The sequence below is a fragment of the Narcine bancroftii genome, chromosome 1 (genome assembly GCF_036971445.1).
Source record: "Narcine bancroftii isolate sNarBan1 chromosome 1, sNarBan1.hap1, whole genome shotgun sequence".
NCBI lineage: Eukaryota > Metazoa > Chordata > Chondrichthyes > Torpediniformes > Narcinidae > Narcine > Narcine bancroftii.
In genome coordinates, this window is record NC_091469.1 from 454,852,483 (window position 1) to 454,875,423 (window position 22,941).

The 22,941-nt window shown below is 39.4% G+C and overlaps 1 protein-coding gene across 11 annotated transcripts in view; it reads left to right on the forward strand.

Annotated features, from left to right (window-relative positions):
• The window catches only part of LOC138751807 (phosphatidylinositol 5-phosphate 4-kinase type-2 alpha), a 282,764-nt gene that overhangs the window by 254,055 nt on the left and 5,768 nt on the right, over positions 1-22,941 (forward strand). For 10 of the 11 annotated variants that reach the window (XM_069914618.1, XM_069914616.1, XM_069914617.1 and 7 more), the window contains 2 exons: positions 7,541-7,793; positions 17,386-17,489. In XM_069914618.1, the coding sequence (XP_069770719.1) occupies positions 7,541-7,793; positions 17,386-17,489 (357 nt within the window). Of the gene's footprint in view, positions 1-7,540; positions 7,794-17,385; positions 17,490-19,545; positions 19,974-22,941 lie in introns of those variants that run through there. The other variant, XM_069914619.1, reaches the window with a different exon arrangement.

Here is a 22,941-nt window from a genome sequence, read left to right on the forward strand (position 1 = left end):
TTAAAATTTTTGACATGCAGTCAATTACAAAAGTAAAATTTACAAGTGCAAATGAAAATCCAGTATTTATTCCATGATGGTTTATGCCCAAACCACCCAAGAAAAAAGCCCAAAGAAAAGGGTAGATATAAAAAGAAGATAAAGGAAAGGAAAGCAGAGTAGATTGCCGAAAAGTGCTGCACACTCCACGGATCATAAATTGAGGAGCTGTTTAATTTTCTTTGGAGAAGATCAACGCAGGTCTCAAAGGTTAGACAGAACACAATTAAAAATTTAATTCTGAAAATTGTACATATGGACACCAAACTTGTAAAATAATATCGTACTTATTTCTTGTTATCAGTAATTTTCTCAAGGAGAATACAACTATGTATTTCTGTTTTCCAATGTGCCTTACCTAGATGTGAATCAGACTTCGATGCAACTGCTATATTTTCTAGCCACTGCCAACACAATTTTAACAAATTCTATTTGATACTTAGATAGTTTCAGTTTGGTCTTATCCCTGTAATATTACCCAGTAAAAATAATTCTGGTATTTGTGGAAATTTAATTCCTGTACTGGTAATCTGCTCCAAGAAATATCCTAGATTAACCCAAAAAGGTCTCACTTAAGAACATAAGCAGGGTGAATGTAAAAAAGTTCCTTCCTCTTTGCCACATCTAAAACTTTGGTGTGATAAATCTGAATTAATTTAATTAGTTTCTGTGGCATGAGATATAATTGATACAAAAATTATATTGTACTATTCTCTATCTTACATTTATTATGTTAGTCATACTATCCCGACATAGTTCAGACTTGGTTTCCTCATCTATTCTTAGATTTAAGTCTGATTTCCATCTCTGCCTGGACTTGTGAACCCCTTGTTCGGGGGTTCCCATTTGAAATAAGGGATACATTGCTGAAGTAAGTTTCTTTATATTTCCTTTTCAAATCAGAGTCTCCACATCACTACAATTTGGTAAAAACATTGTTGGGCCCAATTTGTCCCTTAGATTCACCCTTATTTGAAAATAGAAGAAAATTATGTTAAGAATTCCATTTTTTTAGTTCAAATGACAGAAATTGTCCCCACTCATAAGAATCTTCAATATATCTGACTCCTTTATGAGACAAAATTTCAAAAATTTGTTTGCCCATTGTACAAGATATAAGCCTATTAATAGTCAGGGGAGTGTTGGGAGATAAGCCCCCCCCCCAATTCCAATATCACTATTTATTTTATATCAAATATTGATTGTGTTATAGCAAAAAGGTTTCTCTCACCAATTAGTAATTTCACATCCCGTTTATATATAAAGTCCTCTGTCATTCTCTCTTCTATTTTATCCAATTCTATTTTCACCCATGCAGGTTTATCTCCTTGCTCAAATAAGGAAGTAAGAAATCACATTTGAGCCACTTGATAATAACTTTTTTAATTAGTGAGTTGAAAGCCTTCCCAGTTCATATTTCCAAGTGAATTTTTCTATAGAGATCCTCCTTTCCTTACCTTTCCAAAGAAATTTTCTGACACATTTATTCAACGCCTGAAAGAACCTCTGAGATATGGTATGGGCAGAGATTGAAAGAGATATTGCACTCTTGGAAATATATTCTTTTTAATACAATTGACTCTTCCCAATAGTGTTATGGGTAAAGATGTCCATCTGTTTAAATCTTCTTCAATCTTTTGAGTAAAGATAAGTAATTCAATTTGTATACATTTTTAAGTTATTACACATCCGTATTTCAAAGTATTTTATCCCATTTGCTGGCCATTTAACTGGGGTAACTCTTGAACATTGAATGGAATTTTATAACCCAAAACTTTCCCATAATCTTGCAGTTTTAGGAATAATTTCTGTAACAAGTTTGCTGGTTCTGTCAGATATATTAATACATCATCAGCAAAAAAAAAAATTTTTCCTCCAAGTTAACCCTAAATCCATTCATGTCCTGATCTCGACAAATTACTTCTGCAAGAGGTTCTATAGCTAAAATGAATAGAGCTGAAGGTAGTGGACATCCTTGACTATTAGTTCTTGACAATTGAAAAGATGTAGAAATTAGTCCATTAGTCACCAGTTTAGCTTTTGGTTCATTGTATAATATTTTGATCCAATTGGTAAAAATTTGACCTAGTCCAAATTTTTCCAGTACTTTAAATAAAAAATCTCACTCCAGTCTATCAAATGCTTTTTCTGTATCTAATGCAACAGCGACATTTGTGCCAAATGAATTATACTAATCAGCCCACTTATATTATCAGCAGATTGTCTCTCTTTCACAAAGCCTGTTTGTTCCATATTTATCAATTTTGGCAAGAACATTGTCAATCTATTTGCCAAGGCTTTGGCAATTAGCTTATATTCTGAATTTAATAATGAAATAAGTTTATAAGATGACAGTTTCAATGGGTTCTTATCTATTTTGGTATCACAGTAATAATTACCATTGAAAATGTTTCCAGGAAACTGTATTTCAGATACCTGAGCTAACACTTCCATAAAAAGAGGAATCAACAACTCTTTAAATGTTTTATAAAATTCAGGAGGGAAACCATCTTCTACCGGAAATGTGTTACTTTGCAATAAACTCAACTCTTCCCTAACCTCTTCCTGAGTAAAGGGAGCATTTAATCTTGGAAGTCTTATTTGTGATAAGAATTCTTCATTTTATTAATGTCTCTTGAAATTCTGATTGATATAATTTAAAGTAAACTGTCTAAAAGCCTCATTAATTTCTTGAAGTTTATAACTAGTCAGATTCATATCTTTTTTATTGTGTTAATCGTTCTTGAGACCTGTTTTGCTTTCAACTGCCAAGAAAGGACTTTATGGGCTTTTTCACCCAGTTCATAATACTTTTTAGTTCTTTTTTATATATATATATATATATATATATATATATATTTTTTTTTTTTTTTTTCACACTATGATCCATACTGACCAAAATACACACAAACATTTCCCTCTTGAATATACACAGTGTCATTTTCTCCCCTTTTCCCCCCTCCCTTCCCTCTCTCCTTCACCCCCCCCCCACCCACTCAACGTTCAACATATGTGATACATTAAACAATGTGATCACACAATGAAAATAAACAAGAAATTTGTGTCATCTACTTTTAGACACTGGGTCAGTTCATTTCGTCGTCTTCTCCTTTTGTCATTTTAGGTGGTGGAGGTCCGCGGTAGGACTTCTCTGTTGTGTTCCATGTAAGGTTCCCAAATTTGTTCGAATACTGTGATGTTATTTCTTAAATTATATGTATTTTTTCCAATGGAATACATTTATTCATTTCTATGTACCATTACTGTATTCTCAGGCTATCTTCTAATTTCCAGGTTGACATAATACATTTTTTGCTATAGCTAAGGTTATCATAATAAATCTTTTTTGTGCTCCATCCAAATCGAGGCCGAGTTCTTTACTTCTTATTTTTCTTTGGCTTGGCTTCGCGGACGAAGATTTATGGAGGGGGTAAAAAGTCCACGTCAGCTGCAGGCTCGTTTGTGGCTGACAAGTCCGATGCGGGACAGGCAGACACGATTGCAGCGGTTGCAAGGGAAAATTGGTTGGTTGGGGTTGGGTGTTGGGTTTTTCCTCCTTTGCCTTTTGTTAGTGAGGTGGGCTCTGCGGTCTTCTTCAAAGGAGGTTGCTGCCCGCCAAACTGTGAGGCGCCAAGATGCACGGTTTGAGGCGTTATCAGCCCACTGGCGGTGGTCAATGTGGCAGGCACCAAGATATTTCTTTAGGCAGTCCTTGTACCTTTTCTTTGGTGCACCTCTTATATTACTTAGAAGAAATATCTCTGGATTTTTTGGTATGTTGCTTTTTGTGATTTCATTTAATACCTGATTTAGATCTTCCCAAAACTTTTCAACTTTCTCACATGCCCAAATTGCATGTACTGTTGTTCCCATTTCCTTCTTACAGCGAAAACATCTGTCTGATACTGTTGGGTCCCATTTATTTAACTTTTGGGGCATGGTGTATAGCCTTTGTAACCAATTATATTGTATCATGCGTAACCTCGTGTTTATTGTATTTCTCATAGTTCCGGAGCATAGCTTTTCCCATGTTTCATTCTTTATCTTTATGTTTAGATCTTGTTCCCATTTTTGTTTAGGTGAACCATTGGCAGAACTGATAAGAAAAGAAAAGAAAATAAGAGGGATAAAAATAAAAGAGAAGGAATATAAAATCAGTCTATTTGCAGATGACGTCATAGTATACTTAACAGAACCAGAAATATCAATTAAAGAATTACATAAGAAATTGAAGGAATATGGAGAAGTATCAGGGTACAAGATCAACGCAAATAAAAGTGACGCGATGCCAATGAATAATGTGGATTTCACAAAGTTTAAGAAAGAATCGCCATTTAGATGGCAAACACAAGCAATTCGATACCTAGGTATACAACGAGATAATTAGGCCATCTACACAAACTAAATTATCAGCCATTAATGAAGAAATTACAAGACAACTTAGAAAATTGGAGCGATTTACCACTAACACTGATAGGAAGAGTAAATTGCATTAAAATGAATATCTTCCCAAGGATACAATACCTATTCCAATCGTTACCAATTCACCTAACAGAGAAATTCTTCAAGGAGCTAAAGAAAATAATAAGGAAATTCTTATGGAAAGGGGGGAATCCACGGATAGCGCTAGATAAATTAACAGAATGGTACAAACAAGGGGGCTTACAGCTACCAAACTTTAAGAATTATTATAGAGCAGCACAATTAAGATACCTATCAGATTTTTATCAAACAACGGAAAAACCAGATTGGACCAGATTAGAGCTAGATAAAATAGGGGAGAAGGTACCTGAACATATACTATATAAGTGGGATGAAAAGCTGGTGCAACATAGGAATTCACCAGTACTGCACCATCTGCTCAACATTTGGAAGAAGATTCACGTAGAAAGGAATAAAACAAATTATCAACTACCAAAATTAATATTGTCGCAAAATCAACTAATCCCTTTCACAATAGATAACCTTTCCTTTAGAGAATGGGAGAGAAAAGGGATCAAAAGAATAGAAAATTGTTTTTCGGGAAATAAATTATTATCTTTTGAACAAATGAAGTTCTTTTCTTCTTTGGCTTGGCTTCGCAGACAAAGATTTATGGAGGGGTATGTCCACGTCTGCTGCAGGCTCATTGTTGACTGGCAAGTCCGATGCAGGACAGGCAGGCACAGTTGCAGCGGTTGCAAGGGAAAATTGGTGGGTTGGGGTTGGGTCTTGGGTTTTTCCTCCTTTGTCTTTTGTCAGTGAGGTGGGCTCTGCGGTCTTCTTCAAAGGAGGTTGCAGCCCGCCGAACTGTGAGGCGCCAAGATGCACGGTTGGAGCCGATATCAGCCCACTGCCTCTGGTCAATGTGGCAGGCACCAAGAGATTTCTTTAAGCAGTCCTTGTACCTCTTCTTTGGTGCACCTCTGTCTCGGTGGCCAGTGGAGAGCTCGCCATATAACACGATCTTGGGAAGGCGATGGTCCTCCATTCTGGAGATGTGACCCTCCCAGCGCAGTTGGGTCTTCAGCAGCATGGATTCGATGCTTGCGGACTCTGCCAGCTCGAGTACTTCGATATTGGTGATGAAGTCATTCCAATGAATGTTGAGGATGGAGCGGAGACAGCGCTGATGGAAGCATTCTAGGAGCCGTAGGTGATGCCGGTAGAGGACCCATGAATCGGAGCCAAATCATGCAGCAGATATGGAAGGATGGAATCCCCCCCAGAGGTCTGGAAGGCTGGCGGCAAAGCTCTGCATACCAAACTGCATGAGTTTTTCATGCTCTGCTGGGACCAAGGAAAACTGCCTCAGGACCTTCGTGATGCCATCATCACCCTATACAAAAACAAAGGCGAGAAATCAGACTGCTCAAACTACAGGGGAATCACTCTGCTCTCCATTGCAGGCAAAATCTTCGCTAGGATTCTCTTTAATAGACTAATACCTAGTGTCGCCGAAAATGTCCTCCCAGAATCACAGTGTGGCTTTCGCGCAATCAGAGGAACTACTGACATGGTCTTTGCCCTCAGACAGCTCCAAGAAAAGTGCAGAGAACAAAACAAAGGACTCTACCTCACCTTTGTTGACCTTACCAAAGCCTTTGACACCATGAGCAGGAAAGGGCTTTGGCAAATACTAGAGCGACAAATGAAGTGCAAATGTGATATAACTCATACAATGCATACCACCAACTGAAAACCTACTTGAAGGACAAATTGGGAAGCAGACTGAGGTTACCAGAAGGAAGCAATTTTGAATATGTGATTACAGACACAATGATAATTTAAAGATTTATAACAAACATATACTTTTTAGTTCTTGATACCACTTTTTCCATTCATTATGTTTGTAATGTATTGTTCTTTGTATTCAAGTTTCTTATTAATAAGATGTCTATGCTTTTCTTCGGACCCCCTCATTTGCAGGTCTTTTTCGAAGTTAGTTATTGCTTTTTCCAATTTTTACTCCTCTTTTGTATATTCCTTTTTAATCTTATAAGTATAACTTATAATTTGTCCTCTTAAATATGCTTTCAAAGCATCCCATATGATAAATTTATCAGCAGCTGAATTGCAGAGTATTTGAGTTTGTCTTTTAATAAAATCATGAAAATCTGACCATCTCAACAATGATGAGTTAAATCACTATCTATAGACCAATTTTTCATTATCGGACATAATAAAAGTCAGTATCAATGGTGAGGGATTCTTGCTTTATATTCAGCAGTTTTATATCTTGAGTCATGATAAAATGCAAAACAAATGTTATTCTGAATCACTGTATAGTTTGAGCAAAACCATTAATTACACTACATGTAATTTCAAACCTTTTAATTTGTTCAAGAGTCATGGATGTTGTTGGCAGGGCCAGCATTTATTGCCAATCCCCTGAGAAGAAATAGAGAGGGAAATGCTATCATACCTCTACATAATATTTCCAAATGTTGTCTCACCAGATAGTGGGCAAATTGGGCAAAATAAAATGTGGTAATTAAAAGGTTAATGGTACCCATTTATGTTCGAGAGATCTGATCCAGCTAATGCACAAGTTGTCGAGAGAAGTCTGGTGGTATTGATGTCGTTTTGATCATATTCTGTCTTTTTTTTTTAAATGTGTTGATGTGCCAGAGGATTGAAGGGCTGTGAATTTGGCAATTTGCTCAAGAAAAAATAGAGGAGAATCATGATAAAACTCCTCATCAGTATACTTTAACAAAAGTAATTTGGAAAATTGAGGTAATCAGTGATGGCCAGCATGGATTTGTTGAAAACATGTCATATTTGATTCAATTAAATAACAGCATGATATAACAGAGATGAAGATAATATTATTCAAAAGAAGCAGGAAAACAATATTGATGAATGCACAAGATATTGGTGAATGGTTGTTTTTCAAACTTCAGCCAAAATGTAATATATTCATTCTCACATGATTGAGTTTTTCAATTCAAACACTGATATCAACTTGTTTTGTTTCCAGTTTTGAGCGTTTTTTCATGTGAATTTTCTGCGATTTTAGTTTCTAGCTCAGTTGAAGATTATGGATTACAGTCTTCTGGTTGGTATTCATGATGTTGAACAAGCTGAACAGGATGAAATAGAGTTCGAGGATGAGGAAGATGAAGGAGAAAGTGATGGAGCTGGAGGCCAAATGACAGGATCTGGTGGAACACCTCCTGACAGCCCTGGAAATATTCTAAACAGCTCAAAACCATTAGCACTTGGTGAATTTGACCCAACCATTGATGTGTATGCCATAAAAAGCCATGAAAGTAAGTAAATGTATTATATTAAAAATACACTCAATAAATTGTGCAAGCTGTTCATGGTGACTGAAACAAAGAATCTTCAGTATTTATATGTTAATATATTTACAGGAAATGGGAGCAAAATATCAATGTAACCTTTGACAGTTTAAATCAACCTGATAAACCATTTTAGTACAAATTTTACCCAAAATATATTAAGCTTAAATTAATCACAATATTTATTTCTAAAATAGATCCCTATTTTTCATCTGTACATAGTGACAATTTAACAGTTTTGATCTGTTAGCGTCCACCTTAGATTTATGCTTCAACTCTCCAATTAGTGGAAGCTGTTTCACTACCTCTATTTTGATGAGCAGTTTGTTTATGTTTAAAATCTGTTTTTGGACTTTCCTCTTTTCCATGGAAAGGTGCCCCAGTCAACTTGATTCTCTCTGATAGATGCATCCCACAATTATAGTAACATCTTGTACTGTATATATTTCCTGTGATTTATTTGGATCTTAGGCATTCTGTTGCAGTATGAAGACCAGTATGCCTTCCATTGCTTCGGCAGTTGTATAATTATGGTCCTTACAAATGTGTCAGCACTCTTGCTTTGTTGTTCTATTTCTCTAGAAGCTGGCTGCATTACTTTGTTTTAAATGTCCTTATCATCTGCATTTATACTTTTAGTGATTCGTATAGCTAACCTCCCAGAACTGTTTGTTCTCAAATTCATTATCTTTCAAAATTCAGTCCAATGAGTTTTAATTTCCATTTATTCACCACTCTGCAAGGCCTTCTTTGGTTTCTTGTATTTTGGTGCAGTCTTCAACTTTATTTCCATGCTGATGTCATCTGCAAACTTCAAAACCATTCCTCCCATTTTAAAGGCTGAATTCTTTGGCTTGGCTTCGCGGACGAAGATTTATGGAGGGGGTAAAAAGTCCACGTCAGCTGCAGGCTCGTTTGTGGCTGACAAGTCCGATGCGGGACAGGCAGACACGGTTGCAGCGGTTGCAGGGGAAAATTGGTTGGTTGGGGTTGGGTGTTGGGTTTTTCCTCCTTTGCCTTTTGTTAGTGTGGTGGGCTCTGCGGTCTTCTTCAAAGGAGGTTGCTGCCCGCCAAACTGTGAATTATATCTCATACAAAAGCATCATGGTTAGCCTAGATGAGGTGGACCAGAAAGCCTAATTTCTGTGCAACATGATGTCTTTCTACATCAATTTCATATGCCCTATTAGGCCTTTTTAACTTTATGCCTTCCTATCCAAGTACCTGTCTAAATGCCTTATAAACATTGTAATTGCATCTGCCTGCCCCATCTCCTGTGGCACCTCTTTTCAGACTTGCCACCAGCCTCTGTGCAGAGAAATTTCAAATCTCCTCTCTCCCTTACTTAAACCTGTGCCCTCTAGCTCCAGACATCTCACACCTAGGATAAATACTCTCACCATCCTTTATGCCCTTTTATGGACTTTAAGGTCACCCTTTTCACCTCTCTAATGTCTCCCTTCTTCCTGCTTGATGCTGCCTTGATAAAGGGGTCAAGCCTGAAATGTCGGTTATGTATTTTTACCTTTGCTATTTAAAGGACACTGACTCGAGTTTCTCCAGCACTGTGTTTTTACTTCAACCACGGTGTCTGCAGACTTTCATGTTTTATTTTTCCTCCTAAATAAATCCAGCCAATCCAACCCTTTGAGATAACAGTCAATATCACAGTCAGTCTCTGCTTGTGTATTTGGCTCCTGAATCCTTCCTGTAATGTGGTGACCAGAACTGTACATAATACCCCAATGTTTTGCACAACTGCAATATGTATGTGGGTATAGTCTGTAATCCCAGTTTTGAACCGTGTGGAACGTCGTTCCAGACTGAGGAATGTTCCCTGATACCTGTCCTTGCTTTATTCTTGCAGCCATTTTACAAATTATTCATCGACATGACCTGAGAGATCTCTTTTTATGTGGCTTATGAGGTACTTTTTGCCGAGAGGCAGAAATTCCATATTTGCATTTTTTTGGCTCCTTCTTCATGTGGTAACAAGGTTGTTAAGTATGAGCTACTTTCACAAATTCCTCTCTCTTTTGTTATCTGAGCTTTTCAACAATGATCCAACTGTAGTATTTTCTACAACTAACTCAATGCAATTGATCTGTTGTTCCCTTGATTTCTTCAGAACATAGGAATGATATTTCACATTTGGAATAAGGTTTCTGGGAGGTTTGGATGTGCATGCTTAAGATGTTTCCACTTTGTGAGTTCCTGGGCCTCAAAGAGGCACGATGCACCTTTTTACTTTCTTACAACATGGTCTGAGCCTCGTGACTCTTTTCTTCCCCACACAAAGCTCAAACTCTCAGTCCTATGGTGAAAAATGCTACAGACATTGAAAACCCAGGGTGATTATAGTTTACCCAGGTTAATTATAGTTTACCCTTTCCTTAACCAGTGTCTCTCTCTCTCTCTCTCTCTCACACACATTCAGATCACGTGCCTGCAATCCTATTCGATTCTTCCTGCAGGCCTCCTAATGATGTCAACAGTTGCTTACACCCCTTGACTATCTTAATGACACAAACTTTTGGCCAGGGTCATCTTTGTTCTCTATCTTTCGAAATAAATGGCTTTCAGGATCTCATCAAAGGCCTTATTGCAGTTCAAAAACATTGCAGCATTAATGTATATTTAGTTTAGCTGCTGAATACTTTAAACATTCATCAACTTAGCTCGACTTTCTACCATGCCTTACATTTGCAATTTTACAACTTTTCACAATAAAAGATGAAGTAGGCTCCATTGGATGCTGGTTCTCCAGCCTGGCTAGTTTATCCAGACACCTGATATTTCCTGACTTTGGCAGAAACTTTGCAACGTCACTTACAACTTGTACAATATTAGACATCATTACCACACAATCGTGACATTATTATGACCACATCTCCTCGCTATCATTCCTCAGCATCAGCCTCTTCCATGACGACGGTAAACAGATAATATTAGCACCCTCCTATTGCACCATGTTGTCTCCACTTTTCAGTTTTGAGAGAGGGAACTTTTGCTAAGCCGGTGATCATTTTTGAAAACTACCATGGGATTGAAGAAATTTGTGAAGCAGGTGGAAGGAGAACTTCCCATGCATTTGTGCCCTGCTGAAATAAACTTCTCACAAGATTACAAGATATAGGGGCAGAAGTAGACCCACTGGCCCATCGGGTCTGCTCCACCGTTCTAATTTTGCAATTAGTGGTACATCCGCTCCTCCTAAGTTTCAACTCCTAAAGTACACATTATTAACTGAGTTTCCAGGATTTTGTTTCTATCAGCCTTCCAGGCAGTTAGTTCCAGACTCAATTTTTTGAGTGATAAATGATTCCTCAGCACACTTAGAGTCCTATACAGTATAGAAATGTTCCCTTCATCACGTCCATGCTGACCTCTTTGGCCACTTTCTCTTATCCTGTTTCCCCACATTAGGACCATATCCTTCCACTTATCGCATCAAGTCAGAATCAGAATTTATTGTCATGAATGCAAACATTCATATTATAACCATCTTACAACATTGCTATAAAAAAATTATAACAGGGCACATAAAGTAAGGCAGTGTCTTTGGTTCATTGATTATTCAGGAATCTGATGGCAGTGGGGAAGATGCTGTCCTTGTGCTGTTGAGTGCTCATCTTTAGGCTTCTGTACCTTTTTCCCAATGGTAGCAGAGTGAAGAGGGCATGGCCTGGGTGGTGGGGTCTTTGAAGATAGAGGATGCTTTTTTTTCTTAAGACATTACCTCATGTAGATGTCCTCAATGGAGTGAAGTCTGGTGCTTGTGATGTTGCAGGCCAAGTTTACAACCCTCTGGAATTTATTCTTGTCCTGACAGTTGGTGCCTCCATACCAGACAGTGATGCAACCAGCCAGAATGCTGTCCACAGTACACCTATAGAAGTTTACGAGAGTCTTCGGTGACATCCCAAATCTCCTCAGACACCTCACAAAGTATAGCTGCTGGCGAGCCTTCTTTATGATTGCATCAACATGGAGGCTCCAGGACAGATCCTCAGAAATGTTGACAGCCAGGAATTTGAAGTTCTTGATCCTCTCCACTACTGAGCTCTCAATTATGGGTCATATTCCCCTGACTTCCTTCTGAAGTCCACAATCATCTCCTTGGTTTTGCTGATGTTGAGTGCAAGGTTGTTGTCATTACACCATTCAACAAGTGATTTATCTCCCTCCTGCACACTTCCTCATTGCCGTTTGTGATTCTGCCGACAACTGTGATGTCATTGGCAAACGTGTAGATGATATTGGAATTGTGCCTGGCCTCACAGTCATGGATGTACAATGAGTAGAGAAGTGAGTTAAGCACTCATCTTTGGGGAGCATTGCACTGATAATCAGTGAGGAGGAGACATTGTTTCTAATTCATACTGACTGTGATCTTCTGATGAGAAAGTCAAGGATCTAGTTGCAAAGGCCTTGAGTTTGTAGCTTCTTGACCAGTACTGAGGAGATAATGTTATTGAAGGCCGAGCTGCAGTCGATGAAGAGCAGCTGTGATTTGCTGAGTGGAGAGCCAATGATCTTGCATCTGTGGAGCAATTGTGAAGATAGGCAAATTGCAGTGGGTCCAGATCGTTGCTTAAGTACATGTTAATTCTGGCCATGACCAGCCTCTAAAAGCAATTCATCATAGTAGAAGTTAGTGCTACTGGGCAGTTGTCATCGAGGCAGCTCACTCTACTCTTCTTGGGTACCAGGTTGGTTGATGCCCTTTTGAAGCAGGTGGGAACATCCGACTGCGGCAATGAGAGGTTGAAAATGTCCATGAATGCTCTGACTTGTTGGTTGGCACAGATTTTCAGTACCCTGCCAGGTACGCCATCAGGGCCTGATGCGTTGTGAGGGTTCACCCTCTTGAATGATATTCTGACGTCACCCTCAGAGACAGATATCACAGGGTCCTCAGCGTTTTCAGGGATTCTAGTGGGCACTTATTAAGCTTAAATTAATCACAATATTTATTCTAGTGGGTTCTTCTCAAAGGGGACATAGAAGATGTTCAGCTCAACAGGTAATGAAGCATCACAGCCATCTATAGTGTTCACTCTTGCTTTGTAGGCTGTAATGGCCTTCACTCCATGCCATAACTAGCGTGTCTCTGTCTTTAGCTTCCTCCCAAATTGCCACTTTGCTTCAGAGATGGCCTTCTGCATGTCACGCCTGGATTTCTTGTAAAGATCCCGATTCCCCGGCCTTAAACATCCTTGTTCTCGCCCTCAGCAGGTTGCGAATTCTCTGATTCATCCAGTGCTTATAGTTAGGGAACACCCTGTGTATGTGCGTGTGGGCACCCATTCTTCTTCACAGATATTGATGAAATCGGTGACACCTTTTACATATTCATTCAAGTCTATGGATGAGTTCTTGAATATGTTCCAGTCCACCAATTCAAAGCAGTCCTGCAGATGCTTCTCCACCTCCCTTGACCATACTTTCGCCGTCTTCACCACTGGTGGTGTGGTCTTCAGTCTCTGCTTGTACACTGGGAGTAGGAGTAGAGCCAGGTGATCAGATTTACTGAAGTGTGGTCGTAATATGGCTCGGTATGTGTTCTTCATGGTGGTGTTACAGTGCCCTTCTTGGAATAGATGGAGTAGTCCATGCCCTTCTTAAGGTTATTTTTGTTCAATCCACCTCCCCTTGGCTTTGTATGTTCCAAGGGAAATAACCCCAGTAATGTCGGCACAGTGAAAGTTGTGGTTAACGCAAGATTGTTACAGTGCCAGTGTCCGGGATTCAAATCCAGCACTGTCAGAAAGGAGTTTGTCGGTTCTCCCCACGTCTGCATGGGTTTCGTCCGGATTCCTCTCATCCTTCAAAATATACAGAGGTTATAGGTGAATTAGGTGTAATTGGGTGACACAGGCTCATGGGCCAAAAGGGTCTGTTACCGTGTTGTATGTCAAAATTCAAATTTAAATGCCAGTCTTTCATCATGACAGATCATCTCCAGATCTAGTAACATCTGCATAAATGTTTCCTGCAACTGGAATGCACTTGGAGGAATGGCAGGACTAGAATGGCACACACCTGCTGCCTCATGAGTCTTAAGCAATTTTTAAAAAATCAAAATTCTGCTCTAAAGTAAAAATAATAAATCCAGAAATCATTCAGACTAGGCAGCAAGCGAGGAAAGAGAATCAGAGATGGCATTTCATGTCAAAGGTCCTTTCTCAAATAATGGTTTGAATGAAGACTGTTAGAAATGCACCCTTGATGATTTCTTAGCTCCTGCTCTACTCTCTATACACCTCCGACTGCATGGCTCAGTATGTCAGCAACACCATCTACAAATTCGCTGACGATACCACGGTAGTGGGTTGTATAAAAAGGGGCAATGGGTCAGCTTACAGGAGGGAGGTTGAAAACTTGGCTAAATGGTGCACCAACAATAACCTCGCACTGAATGTCATCAAAACCAAAGAGCTGAATGTTGACTTCAGGAAGGCAAAAACAGAGGTGATCATTGGGGGATCAGAGGTGGAGAGGGTGAGCAAATGAAAGTTCATTTCATGAACTTTTCAAGAGGGAGTCTCTAACTCAGAGGATCTTTCCTGGACCCAAAACACAAATGGCATCATGAAGAAAGCATGTCAGCACCTCTGCAACCTCAGGAGTTTGCAGAGATTTGGTATGACATAGGAAACCCTAGAAAATTTCTATAGATATCTGGTGGAAATTATGCTGACCGGCTGCATCACAGTCTGGTATAGGGATACCAATACCCCTGAGGGTAAAGCCCTCCAAAAGGTAGTGAACACAGCGCAGGCCCACCACAGAGAACATCTACAGGAAACACTGCTGTTGTAGAGCAGCAGCAATCACCAAGGATCCACACCACCCAGCACATGCTCTGTTCTCCCCACTACCATCAGGAAAAAGGAATAGGTGCCACAAGACTCACAGCATCAAGTTCAGGAACAACTGCTACCCCTTCACCATCAGAGTCTTCAACAACAAACTCAATCAAGGACTTATATAGGACTTTTACTTTTGCACTTTCTTGGTTTTTTTTCTCTCTCTATTGCACAGTCAGTTTGTTTACATTTATTTATTTATGCATGTACATGGAGTCCATTTTTTTTGGCACTGCCAATGTGGTAATTCTTCCTCATCCACAGGAAAAAGAATCTTATGTTTGTATGTGATGTCATGTATGTACTCTGAAAATAAATCTGAAATCATAAACGTTATCTCTGGTTCAGTCACACTAAGGAATTGAAATCCCACTGGTCCACCGACATGCTTTTCTTTCTGCACCTTATTGTCATCTGCCCTTTTTTTGGAACTATTTATTGATCCAGCACTAAAATGACCTTTTTCTTTGCTGTTTTGATCAACCCACGTGCTGTCATTTGTTAATCTTCCTAACCCATATCAACCCTCCTCACAGCCATAAATTTCTTTAACCTGTATTATCAATCAAACCCCTCAGTGTTTTTATTCCCACTTATTTTTTCAGTGTTAACTCTAATATCACACTGGTCTATTGTAAACCAAGAAGGTTTGCAGAAGCTGTGTTTGCAGTTAAGACACAAAAGTACTAGAGAAACTCAGCAGGTCCACAGTAGGCAAAGATATAGAACCAAAGTTTTGGACTTGAGCCCTTCTTCAAGGTATAAGCAAAACCCCTGCCTGTCTGCTTTCTTGCTTATACCCTGAAGAAGGGCTCAAGTCCAAAACTTTGGTTCTATATCAGCCTTCTGTGGACGCTGCAGGACCTGCTGAGCTTCTCCAGCACTTTTGTGTCTTAACTAATCTGTTTCTGCCCACAAGTTTGACAGATGACAACAGGTTTAGATATATTATGTGACCAGAATAAAGCTTCTTTAACTTCATAAGAGGAATGTTTCCAATCTAAAATATTTTTGGCCAAAGATCCCACCAAACTCATCTCTGTAAATCATTACTTTTTCCACACCAGCAATACTTCTTTGGCATCCACAAGTCTTCCAGTTCAATATTAGTTAATGTCAGCTTTTGAGCAACACTGAATACAATATAATTTGGAAACCTCCACTCTGAGCCCATAATTCTGTCATAGAGGAAAGCCATTAATTGAAATGATAGTCAAACGGAGATCCTGGACTCAAACTAATGATTGCTAGCTGACAATGTACAATCACCCTTTGAAATTGTTAATTAAAGCATTGCAGAGTATGTAATGACAGGTTAGGTATTATAGCAGAAGTCTAGATGATGCAGCCTCCTTTGAAGAAGACCGCAGAGCCCACCTCACTGACAAAAGGCAAAGGAGGAAAAACCCAACACCCAACCCCAACCAACCAATTTTCCCTTGCAACCGCTGCAATCGTGTCTGCCTGTCCCGCATCGGACTGGTCAGCCACAAACGAGCCTGCAGCTGACGTGGACTTTTTACCCCCTCCATAAATCTTCGTCCGCGAAGCCAAGCCAAAGAAAGAGATGACAATAAACATTACATTGTGGGCAGCCTGACCATTCTACACTGCCTTTGATACCTGATTTGGACAATCTCACACTAATACAGAAGCAAAATAACGTGCTCTATTTCCATAATTTCTGTTTTATTTCTGATTTCCACCATTTGTAATATTTTGCTTTTCTACAACACCTTTATGATCTTATCTTATTTTACTCAGTGAGCTTTGAATTGTATAAGTTCCATTTAACTTCTGAAATTGTTAGCTTGCAGTGAATATGACAAATCCACTGTAATCAACTTGTCAAAAAAAAGTTCACTCAATCAGATCTGGAAACGAGTAACCTATTTAGTAAATTAATGTCTACAATTGCAAAGTTGACCTTCAGCTTTATTGACTGGATAGCTTAATAGAAACACAACTACACCTTCTGTGTCAGATTCCATTGTTTTCTCTAATCTATAATGTCAACATGCAAATCTTCCAATTTAAAAAAATGCTCGGAGATAGGCATGATACATACATTCACAACTTTTCATTTCCTTCTGTCAAATACTAATAAATAACTAAAGAGTAACTGACTCCTTTGCAAGAATCACCAATGTTTTTTTATAAACAGAAACCAAATAGTGCCTAACATGAGTGATCCAAAATGTTTTATATATTCAAAATAATTTCCAAATTCTACAGTTTGTATTAATAAAATCAAGTTTCTTTCTGGACAGAAATTATAATCGTAAAAGAAAATCTGGAGAATATATATGAATTGTGAAACTTCTTGTTAATTTGGACCCTGCTCATGTTGCACCCCGGCCCACTTCCTCTACAGACTTCTCATTTTGAACATCCTCTTACACCTGGTGCCATCGCTGTGATTTGTTTTTAGATTAGCATCCACTTCAAATGATGCATATTAGTTCAAGAAGAAAGATAACTCATTAAATCACAATTCGAATACATATTCTTCCAACTTTTTTTAATTGAGTAATTTATTAGGAAATGCCATGTGCTTCTGATGCCATTTGACAGAGATGTTCCCGCTGTAACCTGTGCAAGGTGACTTAAAATGTTTCAACTTGATATTGCATCTTTGCCTCTGGTATAACTACATCTTGTTCACGCACTATACATTTAATTTCCAGACTCCCAGAGGAAGGAGGTGTACTTCTTGGGAATTATTGACATTCTGACGCATTATGATGCCAAGAAGAAAGCAGCACATGCCGCCAAAACAGTCAAACATGGTGTATGTAATTTCTGTTTCATATGTTTTCTCACAAAACCTGCTTGGAGATCTAAGTAGCTCAATGGAAAAGAGCCTTAGGTGTTTATTTTTAATGGACACATAATATTAGGTTGAAGGTAATTTTGTCTTTTGAGTAATTCTCAAGATTTGAGATTCAATTTATTGTCATAGTAACAAAACAGTGTCCCATTACATGCAAATCCTTTTTGCCTGCTGCAAGACAGACAAATTCGCCACCAGCAGGAATTACCTAAGCGCCTCCTACATTTCTTACAGTCATACCTACAATCAGAGAAAGAGAAGCAAAAGTGAGTCTCCCCCCACCACCCCCGGAGTAACCAAGTGTCCATAGATTCACTTCCAACACTTCCACACCCACACAGAGTCCAGTCCAAACCATCAGCAGCCCGAGCTCCAGATCTCAACCTTCGACACAGTCAGAGACCCTTTGGCACCCCCTCACATTCTGGTTCCGATACCTGGCACCCCTCCAGCCAGTTCGAGTCAGTCTCCAGCAGCCCGCAACTTCCGTAGGTTCCTCACCTCGAGTCACCAGCAGCCTGCCGCAGTGCCTCCTCACTGGCCCACCTCCATGGTCACAGTCCTATGGGTCGTCTCTTCCGCTTCTCCTTCTCAGATGGAGTGGGGGGGCTGGGTGATCTTCCTGACCTCTGGTGCCCTGATCCAGTCATCCTCTTCCCTGGAGTCTGCAACCCCTTGTGGCTGTTGCCGATTAATAGGCACCACCATCTTTGGCGCAGATCCAGCGGTCATGGGATCTCAAATAAAACCACTGTCGTCTCCCTCAACGGGACGTTCCCAGCTCGTGCGGAGGTAACGGCTGTCGACTCGATGGCTGGACCCCGCAGGAGCGCTGCATCTCCGCTCCCTCACTCCCCATGGGTCCGCATCACCGGTAGCGCTGCCACTACAGTGGCTCTGGCAGCACCTCCATCTTTACTGCATGAATTTTCATCTGTTTTTGAATCCTAAAACTATCCCAAAGCTTAAGGAAGTAGGCTCCACCATGGTTCAACTTGTATACAATCTAGCTCTGTTGGAAGTTCTTCAAGTTTCAATCCCAACCCCTGTTTAGGTGGAAATAAGAAATGTTGGCCTGGACTTCACTAGACTTTGCCAGTGGTTCTTAGTACTAGGGAATCTGTTCTTGGATCCCATCAGCTCTGATGCAGGATCCAAAATAGATTGGAATTGATTGTTCATGGTGGTAATTTGCTGCAGAGAACAAAAATAGGGATAAGACAACACATTCTTTAAGTATTTGTGGGAGAAAAGTATAATTATTTTAATTTATGCTTAAATAGGCAGGGTGTAGAAGGATATAGTCCTAATATGGGCAATTAGTTTTTGTGTAGATGGGCTAAAAGGTCCACAGGAATGTAATAACGGACCCATTTTTGTGCTGTATGGGCTTCTATGCAGGCCATTGGGTGTAACAATATGTAGAATGCCATATACAATCTTGCCCTCTTTATGTTGCATTGGAAGCAGTTCCAATGAACTAATAGCTGAAATAGATGGGCTATCTTATGAGGAACAGTTGGGCAGGCATAGTTTATAGTTTAGAAAACTGAGAGGGGACTTTGAAAACCTGTCAGATCCAGAGATGTATGTGGAGAGGATGTTTCCTTCGGTGAAAGAATGTAGAACCAGGTGTCATTGCAAATGTTCACTCATTTAAGATAGCATGTCAAAATATTTTTGATAAATGGCATGCATCTTTGGAACTCACTTCCTCCAAAGTGGAGTGGAAACATAACTTTTGAATATATTTTGGAATGATTTACTAGGTTACAGGATTTTGTTCATCAATCTCACAGCCTGTGAGTAGTTATTTCCCAGCCTGACAGTCCTGGTTTTGATGCTCTTGAACCTCCTTCCTGATAGTAGTAGGACATTCTTATTAAATGGGGGACAACAAGGAGCAAAGAGGCCTACTCCTGCATCTAATTTATGTCTGTCTTTCTGGTTTAACATTTTTAATCAATATTTTCAGGTGCTTTATTTAAATCTTTTTTTCTTATTTGTATTTCAGTATTTTTATATTTTTCTCAATGTCACTGACAGTTGAACATGCAATGGAGATATACTGTCTGTCAAAGTTTTCCTGAGGGCTGTGATGGATGGAGCATTTTTTTTGCCTTGGCCACATCATCACATAACACTGGACAACAATTTATTCCAAAAGATTTGTTTCCTGAAAAAAAAATTGGAATTATGATTGACAACTTCAAGATGAACACAAAAATTGTTTCAGATTTGCTATATCATGTAGAAAATTGGAGAAACATTAAATTATCTTTTATTGAATTTAGGATTAAGCATATACTCACCACAAATGTAATGGAATGTATCACAGCTTTTACAACATTGAAAAGATATTTCTGCTGTATTGAATCTTCCTGAAGATAATAAATGCTATTGTTATGTACACTCACTATGCTATAGCCTGAAGAACATGTGCAAGAACATGCTTTCAATCTATGATCAATGTCATGCACAGCATCTGTATATGTGAGCTGCTTTTATAGCTTGTCTGCATCTATCCTGACTAAGCATGCCCAGACCTAAGACATCATTTTCATAGTTCCTGCACTGAGTGCATGCCCAGACTCGCTTGGACGGACCAAAGCAGCTTGCTTTATGGGCAATATACTAATAGACTTAAAATATGACAGGAGATCACAAAATAGGTTATATTATAGAAAACATAATGCAATAGGAAAATTTTAAGGTGATTTTCATGATCAACAGCATAAAATACTAAAATATTACAATTATTCTTAATGGTTAATGACCTTGCATTTCATAGTTAGTTGATGCTGGCTGCCGCTGCTCCTCTTTGGAGTTTAGAATTTAAAATGCACCTTTCTTTTAATTCTAACTACAGTTAAGTTGAGTAAAGCTTGGAAAGCAGCCACCAAGTTTTTCATTCTCACAACAATTTACTTAACTTAATTTTCAAGCGTGGAGACGGTGTGGGGACCCAAGTATTTAGACATCAACCCCAGCTCACCAACAGCTGGCATACAATTTACATGAACTACGTCGACGACTATGTGGACAAGATACTGAACAAGTACAGATTGCTATTAGGCTGTGTGAGTTGCAACATTTTCAAATACATAGAAGGATTTGAAAGTTTTGACTCATCTATCTCTAAGTTGGACAGTTTATATGTGAAAACTCCCAGTGAGATTTTTTGCCAGCTATTTTCTGGCTACCAGGCAGCAGAAGCCAGAAGAATCAATTGATGATTTCTTCAGGGAGTTGGAAAAGTTATGGAGAAACTGTAATTTTTGAGATCATGGTGCGGAGCAGGGTGGAATCGAGGCAATGCATGACATGTTCATACAGGTATTGCCTCACCTGCAATATGTCAGCGGCTCTTATTAATCAAAACACTGGACTTACAGACTGCTTATAACCAAGCTACTGAATTAGACATAGCTCAGCAGCTGAAGTAGTAAACCCTGAACCATCACAGGTACTGCAGGTATGTGAGAAGGATTCTTTAGCAGGGTTGCCTGATAACCATCCAGTGTTGCTCTAGAAAAACCAGCTGTGGCTGCCACTTTTAATACAAAACTGAAATGTTTCTTCTGCGGTTTCTCTTACCATTCTCGGGATAACTATCCAGCAGCAAGGCTACTTGTAATAAATGTGCCAAGAAGGGAAATTATGCCCAGGTGTGCAAATCCAAGGCCTCACCAAGCTCAGTGGCAACAGTGATCAATTCTCAGGTCCTGACTACACTTAATAATGTGCGAAAAGGACTCCCTCAAGCCACAACCTTTGTGACTGTGAATGGTAAAAGGTTAAGTGCTCTGTTGGATTCATGCACCACTGATAGTTACATCAACGAGAAAGTCACGTGGAACTAAAACTAAAGGTTCACCCATCCAGTAAAAACATTACTCTCTCTCAGAAAACTTGAACCACAAGTTCGCAAGGATATGTTGTTATTGTTGTTGACCTAACTTTTAGTCTTAATAGCCAGTGATACACTGTCACACAACGGTGTATTGCAGGACCTATGTTCTGACTTAATACTTGGGCCAGGATTTCCAGCGTTAGCATCTGAGTGTGAAATTTGAATATGGAGGACCTCGTCTGAGCCGACTGTGAACGGTGCTGATCATTACAGCGCACTGACAGCAGCAAAAATAGAAGAGCCATTCCTTTTCCAAACGTATCACCAAGCTGTAAACCAATCGCTGCCAAATCAAGACGCTTTAGCAAAGATGATCAGGACTTCATTGCAGAGGAAATTCGCCAATTACTTTCAGAAGGCATAATTGCGACGTGCATATCACCATGGCGAGGTCAAGTGGTCGTGGTGAAAGATCCTACCCATCAGCAAAAGATGCGAATGTGTGTGGATTATTCACAGTCAATCAATACACGGAGTTGGATGCTTGCCCCTTGCTGCCAAGAATTGTCAAAATGGTGAAGGAACTTGCAAAATATAGTGTGTTCTTTACCTTTGACCTGAAAAGTGTGACCACCAACTGTCACTGAAGGAGTCAGATAAGAAGTATATGGCTTTTGAAGCCAATGGACATTTATACGAATTTTGTAGGATTCCATTTGGAGTCATAAATGGGGTAGCTCCAGCGAGCTATGGTCATTTTAGTTCGAGAAGAATGACTGCAAGGTGCCTTCACTTTGATAATATCACATTTGCTGGACATACACAAGAGGGACATGATCAAAATGTAAAAGAAAATCCTAAAGACTGTTGTAACCATGGCCAGAAATGTTAAACAAGGAACCAAACTCCCACTCTTGGTTACCCAGAGTAATGAAACGACAAACACAGCTTCCCAAAATACTGTGCTCTTTACTTCGATTCTCAAGAAATAGACTATTTACACAAAATGGCGTAATCTATTTATAGTATTTACACAAGCTTGTGACTTCAAGTCATAAGGCAATCTCATGAATCCTTTGGCTCCCATGGCAACACCCACTCCTGGTGACTGTGGGTCACTCTGATTAGGACTCCCTAGCAAAGACCATCAGTCAGAGGGACCTAATCCTTAATGATTCAAAGACTGTGGGGTCTGTAAATTCCCTCATTGTCCTTAGATACTGTGTGGAGGACAGGATCATTAAGTCAGATCCTGAGAGACTACTCCACGAGAAAATTTGTGATCCTTAACAAGGGTTCTCGGGATGTTTGCTCATTATGCCAAATGGATTTATGGGTCTTCTAACAAGATTCAACTGATGGTAAATACAGAAAAGCTTCCAGTGAAGGAAAAGGTCCTGAACACCTTTAGCTTACTAAGGAGAGTCTCGGTGGATGAAACTTACTCTTTGAGGTAGAGTGTGACACATCTGATGTGGTAATTCTACTGACCTTAACCAAGGAGGATGACCTGTTGCAATCATGTCAAATATGCCTCAAGGAAGTGAATTCTACGAC